An 8417-nucleotide genomic window follows, 5' to 3' on the forward strand; every position below is an offset into this window, starting at 1 on the left:
GGGGGAGGGGTTTTTTCCCCAAATAATTCAGGGTTCTCTTACCATTTTTCTCTCACTCCCAGCTCCAAGCAGTATATGCTCAGATCTGAACTTGACATTGCTCCGCAATGTATGTTTGCCATAGTTACACACTCAGATGCAATGTGCATGACCTTAAACACCCAGGGTGGACTTGGGAATCCGGGACTTCCCTGAATTAACCCTGTTCAAAGGGCAGGAAGCAGGGGCCTGGGTCTGGTTCCCTGTGCAGTCTCTTCCATGGGGAACATATTAGAAATACATATTTGAAATACAGAGGAGATTATGAGCCAGCCTTTCTTCTCTTGCTGGTGTACTTGTTTACCTGCTGAATTCAATGAGATGACCCTGTCTTCAACAAATAAATGAGTAGAAGCATCTGAGGGCAGCTTAGCAAATGCATAAAATATGCCTGCCTGCCTGCCTGCCTTTTTCCTCCCTTCAGAAATTTAGCCCCCAGACCGCAGAACTGTGAAAATGAAGCAGGCCTCCTAAATGGGGCTCAGCTCAATTTCTGTAATCATGTTTAAAGCAAAGTATGTTGCTTATTTCTAAAATTGCATAGCACCTCCACTACTAACCATTTTGCTGCATAGAAGTGGGAGAAGTACTTCTGCCCGGTATTTCATCACTAGAGAACTATACAGAGAAGCTCATTCACATCCTGATTCATCGTTGTTGATAGAACTTAACTATCATGTCATCATCACCTGATATGGGCTGTCGAAGCCCAAGGGTTGCTGCAGATCTCATGATGAGCTGGAAAGAGCTGGAAAAGAGCTCAAAAAAATAATGTAGCTGAGACTCAGATTCTGAGAATCATGGTTTATGCATGCCCAAACATCCCTTTAGGTGGTCATTGTTCCTTTTGGGAAGATTTCCAGGGATGAAGACTTCACAGATTGTTTTCATAGTAAAAAGTATTCAAATTGGCCGTTTATGTCCACCAGCTGACAAATTTAAAATTCCACGGAAATCAACATAGTAAACTCAAGTTTTCCTTCTCTTCTCTTCTACTGCCCATGGTGACTTTACACAGGGCATATTCCCAGGCCAGTGCTCCTGGCACACCGTGCCCTTAGGCACATGTTGAGCTTTTAAATTTTATTTTATTCATTTATTTAATTTTTGGCTGCATTGGGTCTTCGCTGCTGCACACGGGCTTTCTCTAGTTGCGGTGAGCAGGGGCTACTCTTCATTGTGGTGTGCGGGCTTCTCATTGTGGTGGCTTTTGTTGTTGTGGAGCACAGGCTCTAGGGGCGCGGGCTTCAGTAGTTGTGGCGCATGGGCTTCAGTAGTTGTGGCTCACGGGCTCTAGAGCACAGGCTCAGTAGTTGTGGCACATGGGCTTAGGTGCTCCGTGGCGTGTGGGATCTTCCCAGACCAGGGCTTGAACCCATGTCCCCTGCATTGGCGGGCAGATTCTTAACCACTGAGCCACCAGGGAAGCCCTCCCTGATATCACTTTTGTTAGCCTTTCTGGTATCTGTTCAGAAACATCTGCTGCCCATTTCTTCTTAGTGATGCCTGGTCAGCATCAATCATGTAAATAAATTTCTATTCTTTGGAGGAAAATAGCCAAGGTTCTCAGAGATGGGACCTAGGAAGAGATAAAAATGCAGGACACATCTTTAGCCCAGATGACACTGCAATATGTTTCCATTCCCTGCTGTTCGATGAGATTCTTACTGGAGAGTGAAGTGAAATATGTCTCTAGTGGCACCTTGTCCCCGGCTGGCTCAAGTACTTCCCCATGGACGTATTAAACCACCCCCCAATCACCACCAGGATCTCAAGGCTTCAAATCGAAAGTAGATCCCTTTGCAGAAAACCTCAGGCCCTGACCTGCTGGGTTATCTTCGCACTAATCAAGCATCTGATTTCCACGCCTCACCTGTATACACGTGTCATTTTTTCATGTTTCTGTAGTCTTTCTTGGAACTTTATTTCTATACTGTCCTTTAAAAGTACAAGATTTAAGTCTAATATTTTAATAGAGAGAGGGCTTCCCTCTATTTCCGTAGGCTTATTTACATGAGAAAATAAGCTTGAGGCTGTTCAAGTGGTGAATTTCAACCAAATAAGGATTTATTGTTCATACCACATTTTATCAAGGCCATCTCATGGCAGAGGTGAATCTGGGCATCTTATGCTTTATGCTCCTTTCTGCTCCACCTACCACATTTTTATGCATGGGAAATTATATGAACATTAATTGCAGGGAAACACTGAAGATGAGTATGCTATATGGGTGAGGAAGAGGGGCAGATGGCTGGAGAGGGAAGAGAAAAGGGGGGGAAATGGGGCAGTGGCTCTTTAGAGCATCTGACTTCTGTTTTCTCCTCCCTGAGTTATTTTCTAAAACTAGTACTGGGGCCTCTAAAGCTTGGGGCCAGTCATCTTTCCAAAGTCTATCTTCCTAGGAATGAAAGGACTTTCATCAGTATCCCATCACCTTTTTATAATTTGGTATTTGTTTCCACATTTTGTGGATTAAGAAACTGAGAGCCAGAATTTACAGAGATCGTTCAGTCAGTTGGCATATTCCTGAATCACAACAAATTGGCAAAATCTTTGAGAATTCTGTTTCTGATACAGTTTGATTCTGATTTTATTTTTCACTTTTAGTTTATTGTTTGTTTGTTTGTTTCATCCACTGTGGATTACCTGGTCACTATGGTCTTTGTCCTAATAGACCCAGTGCTTTTAGTTCTGAAAAATGCACATAACCAGAACACTTGTAACAGGTTTGTTGTTAGGACTCTCTTCTGGTCACCCGTTCTCAACACGTGCGTTGTAGGATTAGGAAGACAAAATCCTTTGGAAGAAGCTGTAAAACCCAATCCTTCTACATGCGGATCATTTTAAGTTGTAAGAGGAATGAGCATCTCAAGATTCTAGTTATCAGTACAGACCAGATGGAAGGTCTTTGTGAAATCTGGCTTGAGAAAGAAAGCATTTTTAGGGTAAGAAGGTAATATTTTGAAAGGTAGTAGCCAATAGCAGCAGCAGCTTGCAGTTCTAAAGCTCTCAGATCCTTCTAATGATCCCATCTACCGAAAATGCCCAGGTAAAGTAAAACCAGACCCTGAGAAATGTCTTTCCTTATCTGCAGCCGTTCTTTATCCCTTTATCAAATAATGGGTATATGGTGATGTTTCCAAGGGATCTGGGAAGGATCTGACTTAAACTTGAAAGTATGGGTTTGGTTGGGACAGCTTGCCCAAGAAAGTCAAATTTGTGTCAAGATCTGTATTCTTGGGAATCAAAGACAAGCCAGAGTATCTTTCAGGAGTAAACTCTGCCTAAGAGTGAGATTGATAGGCAATACCTCCTAGAAAATGACTTCAGCTACAGTATCATAATAATGTGCAGAGTTTTCATAAGCCCATTCGTATATGGTGGAAGGGGGAAAAGAGGAGGGAACTAATGTATGATGAGTGTCTTCAGTGCTTCAGGAATTGTGCTAAGAACTGCACATATATTCTTTTATTTGATGCTCACAAAAGCACTGCAGGGGGCTGCCCTGGTGGCGCAGTGGTTGGGAGTCCGCCTGCTGATGCAGGGAACACAGGTTCGTGCCCCGGTCTGGGAAGATCCCACATGCCACGGAGCGGCTGGGCCCGTGAGCCATGCCCGCTGGGCCTGCGCATCCGGAGCCTGTGCTCCGCAACGGGAGAGGCCACAACAGTGAGAGGCCCAAGTACCACAAAAAAAAAAAAAAAATTAAAAAAAAAAAAAAACGCACTGCAGGGTAAATATTATCAACCCCTACAATTCATTCATTCATTTAGAAACTACATTTGTCATCCAACTGCTGGACCTGCTGTCCTTTTCAGGAAGCTGCAAAAAATCCAGAGTGAGTGACGTGAACACACACAAGGGGAATAGCTAGAGAGAAGGTTTGAAAAGAATGTTGGTCATGGAGGGGATCCTATGACTTTGGACTTTACCCTGTAGGCCTGGGGGAATCATTACAGAATTTGTAAATGTATTTAAATGTATTTATTAAGAATAATATACATACAAAAAGTGTACACATCATAAGTGTTAAGCTCAGTGACCTTTCTCAAAGTGAACATATCCAGGTAACTAACCACCACCAAGATAAGAAATAGAACCTCTTCACTACACAAATCTCTTCAGACCCCACCCCATCACTCCTTTACCCTCCTCCCTAAATGTAACCACTACCTGCCTTCCAACATCATAGATTTTTTTTTTTTTTTTTTTTTTTTTTTTTTGGTACGCGGGCCTCTCACTGTTGTGGCCTCTCCCGCTGTGGAGCACAGGCTCCGGACGCACAGGCTCAGTGGCCACGGCTCACGGGCCCAGCCACTCCGTGGCATGTGGGATCTTCCCAGACTGGGGCACGGACCCATGTCCCCTGCATCGGCAGGCGGACTCTCAACCACTGCGCCACCAGGGAAGCCCCGAGAGCCTAGTCTTGTTCTGGTTGGTTCAGGGGGACTGACCCAGTTAAAATGTGCAGAGCGGCAGATGCCAGCACTTAACGAAAGACAAGCACTATCTGAAAATGCAGTTAGACCGCCAATGGGCTGTGTACTTGGCTTTGCTGGGGACCTGTCACGGGTCAGGCTCTCCAAGAAACACACGCTGAGATGGGATTTATGGTACCGGATGTGTCTTAGGGAATGCCCAGGGGAACCACACCAGAGGAAGGGGAGGAAGCAGGATTGGGCAGAGGGAGAAGTTGAGCTGCAGTGTGGGCCTCTGGGGGGGCATCTGAGCATTCTAGAATGATCCACCAGAGTCATCCCAAGCTGGGCCACAGGGTCAGGCTTCCCAACCTTTCCTCCGGCAGGAACTGAAAGTGGCTGCCCTGAGAAGGGCACAACCCAGCTCTCTGCAGCTGAGGACATTCCTGAAAGGGCTGTCCTGACCCAAACCCAGCGGCCTGGCTACAAGCCCTTTCTTTTCTTTTTTTTTTAAATTTTTTAAAATTTTTTTATTGGAGTATAGTTGATTTACAATGTTGTGTTAGTTTCAGGTGTACAGCGAAGTGAATCAGTTATACATGTACATATATCCCCTCTTTTTTAGATTCTTTTCCCATAATAGGCCATTACAGAGTACTGAAAAGAGTTCCCTGTGCTATACAGCAGGTCCTTATGAGTCACCTGTTTCGTATATCGTAGTGTGTATATGTCAATCCCAATCTCCCAATTTATCCCTACCCCCTTTTCCCCCCTGCTAACCATAAGTTTGTTTCCTACATCTGTAACTCTATTTCTGTTTTGTAGATAAGTTCATTTGTACCCTTTTTTTAGATTCCACATATAAGCGATATCATATGATATTTGTCTTTCTCTATCTGACTTACTTCACTCACTGTGACGATCTCTACGTCCATCCATGTTGCTGCAAATGTACAAGCCCTGTCTTGAAGGAGAGATCTGGGCAGCATGTCTCTGTGTCCATCTCAGGACATTTTTTTATATGGACTCCAACAAGAGACGGTTAAGCTAGATAACTTTCCAGGCTGCTCCTTCTAACTGTGAGATCTGCATTGACTTTTTTCATTATACCCAGGTTTCTAAGCCACTGAAGAGCTTCCAAAGTGTTGTAACTAATTTGCCAATTTGCCTTTCATCTCTCCTCCCTACCATTTCAGCAAGTAAATACATCACTTAAACCACTCAGAGAAGAAGGGTGCCAAGACCCCCTATAAACACACGTGACCCCTTGATGCAGAACTTCTCTTAAGAAGGTGGGGAGGCTATACTGCCAACTGTCTTCAGTAGTAACCTTTTAGATGATCCTAAATGGACTGTGTGTGTGTGTGTGTGCGTGTGTGTGTGTGCATATGCATGCCTGTAATGGTGATGCCTGTATTTAACGCCTGAGAAAGACTTTGCTGTAACTGCTCCTTTATAATTGGACCTGCATGAAGACTGAAATATAATAGAAAAACTGCTCATGAAAACCTCTCCTTACTATCTCTGCCTATTCAACTCAGTAACATGCTATTCTGTAAAGGGGTTTTTGCTGTACATCTTTGACAAGGGACTGGATGATACTTATCAGTTTGAAGAACCTCTCGGAGCAGATTCTGCTGGGGAAACCCCTGCTCACACAGCACACACAGCAGCCCCTGAGCTGGAAACTCTGCCTCTGACCTCATGATTCATTCCATTTTGCCTTTAATGCTGGGGCTGCTGCTCCCAGCTTTCCCATGAATTCCTACCAAGGGCCTCTCCCCAACACTTTTGTGACCCAGAAAGGGCAGAACTATACTCTGCATCCATCCGAGCTCCATTCCTGGGTCCTATTTGCTTTTCCTCCCACTGTTTGGTCTCCTTTCAAAAACGGTTTTAGTGTCTGCAAAAGCATCATTACGAAAGAAACACGGTCTGTTAAGAAAATGTCATTAGTTTTTGGTCTTCGCTGTGTTAATTTTCTCCAGCATTCTTACTGCAGTTCTCCAGTTTTCTTTGCTTGATTGCAATCTGATGCCTCCCCCTCCCTTATTACCTAAAGTAAGTTCTTTGATCGCTCTGGGCCTTGGGTGTCCCATCTCTAGCATGAGAATGACAATTCCTGCCTTCTAGACCTACTGTGAGGAGTAAAGTAAGGGTAGTGTAACATAGGCTGTGAAGGAGCTGAGGTATTATTACAATCACTGTCTTCATTATTATTCTTGTGGGGGTGTTGTAGAAATAATCCTGACCTAAGTTTAGGTGAAGGATGTGGCGCTGGTCTTGTACAAAATAAACAGCGATGGATCCAGGCTGAGTTCCACTGCCCTGAACCCTGTCGGCAAGAATTTTTCCTCTTTTAATGACTAAACTTTGCCTCAGATCAGCCCCAGAGCATGCTCTTGTGCGCTGCTTTCTCCAGCCACTCCATCTCCACACTCTGGATCCACTCACAAATCCCCCCTCTGTACATGCAGGAGAAGAGGCTGGTCCCAGGGTGGTACTGTGGAGTTGCATTTGTCATTGCTCTGCACCTAGAAAGTCACATGGCTTCTGCGTGCTCTGTAGTGATGCCTCTAAAACCTCAGTGTGCAGAAGAACCACCTGGGAAGCATCTTAAACCTCAGGTGCCTGGGCCTCACCTGCAAAGCTACTAATCAGTAGGGTGGGGAGGGCAAGAATTTTCATTTCTCACAATCTCCCAGTGATGCTGATGCTGCTTGTCTGCACACCACACTTTGGGTAGCATGGATCTGGGTGGGTGGTGGGGGTGAGGGGGGTGGCCACGGGGTCAGCATGCCATACAAAAGAAAATGTCTTTGTCACAGCAAAAGAAACAGAAAACGTATAAGGGAACTCAAAGAACTAAAACCCAGATTAGAGGTGTGTCATCTTTAAGCAAGAAAACATTTTGCTGTCATGTTGCAAATACTTTATTATCACAGTCTTCTTTGTGGGGAAAGCAAACTTCCTTTTAAAATGAGCAAAAATATCACATCAGTGAGCCAATGTTCATCTCAAAGGCTACCCAAAGTTTACAAAATTCAATATATATTCCTAATTTTTTTAAAAACTAGTAAACCGGAAGTAGAAGAAATAAATTTATTAATAAAAGAAACAGTAAGGAACAGTTTTCCACAGTAAGAACATCTTTCTCAAACAATAGCCAACATCATGCTTACTGGTAAAACACTATAACAATAAGACAAGGATGCCTGCTAATATTACCATTATTTAACTTTCATCTAAATGTTTTAATCAATGTGGAAGGAAGGAAGGAAGGAAGGAAGGGAGTGAGGGAGGAAGGAAGGAGAGCAAAGAAAAAAGAAAAGAAAAGAGAAAAAGAAAAACAAAAGACTAGAAAAGAGGTGTTATAAATACTGGTCAGGCTGTAGCTGTATTATTATTTATAGATGATGTGATTATCTACTAGGAGAACTCAAGTGAATAAATGAAAAGTGCCGTTAAAAAGAATGGAGGAACTCACGAAGATGAGTATACAAAAATATACAAAAGCCAATAGCTTGCCTGCTTGGCAACAGTATTATTGTAGGGATATCTACAAAGCTTGCAAATCACTGGGGAGAAAACAGGCCTGAGAAATGTCAAAAGATTCTGTCAGAGTCCCAGAAGAATGGGAAATGAAAGCCCACCTCATCTGAAGAAGCTGAAGGAAGAGGACCCTACAGGAAGGGACTTCACATTCCAAAACTCATCTCCATGAATTCTGTAATATTTATCACTCCATGGTTTCTGACCACACCGTGTGGCACTCTAATTCTCTCCTGTATTACCATAAATGAACAAGAACAGTATCCTTACTTAAGTAGCTTACATCTTTTTGGTTTTCCCCCTTTTAAAATTTTTATACAATTTTTATTTTTTATTTTTTTTGCGGTACGCGGGCCTCTCACTGCTGTGGCCTCTCCCGTTGCGGAGCACAGGCTCTGGACGTGCAGG

General features: G+C 43.7%; 1 protein-coding gene across 1 annotated transcript in view; it reads right to left on the reverse strand.

The window, feature by feature from the left end:
* LOC308625874 (uncharacterized protein) overlaps nucleotides 1-5396 on the reverse strand; it is a gene marked incomplete at its 5' end in the record, with an annotated part of 152829 nt that extends 147433 nt beyond the window's left edge. The window contains one exon of the mRNA XM_081250483.1: nucleotides 5372-5396. Within this exon, the coding sequence (XP_081106609.1) occupies nucleotides 5372-5396 (25 nt within the window). The remainder of the gene's footprint in view (nucleotides 1-5371) is intronic.
* Nucleotides 5397-8417: the final 3021 nt, after the last annotated feature.

This window comes from Mesoplodon bidens (assembly GCF_964165515.1).
Source record: "Mesoplodon bidens genome assembly, chromosome: 12".
Taxonomy (NCBI): domain Eukaryota; kingdom Metazoa; phylum Chordata; class Mammalia; order Artiodactyla; family Ziphiidae; genus Mesoplodon; species Mesoplodon bidens.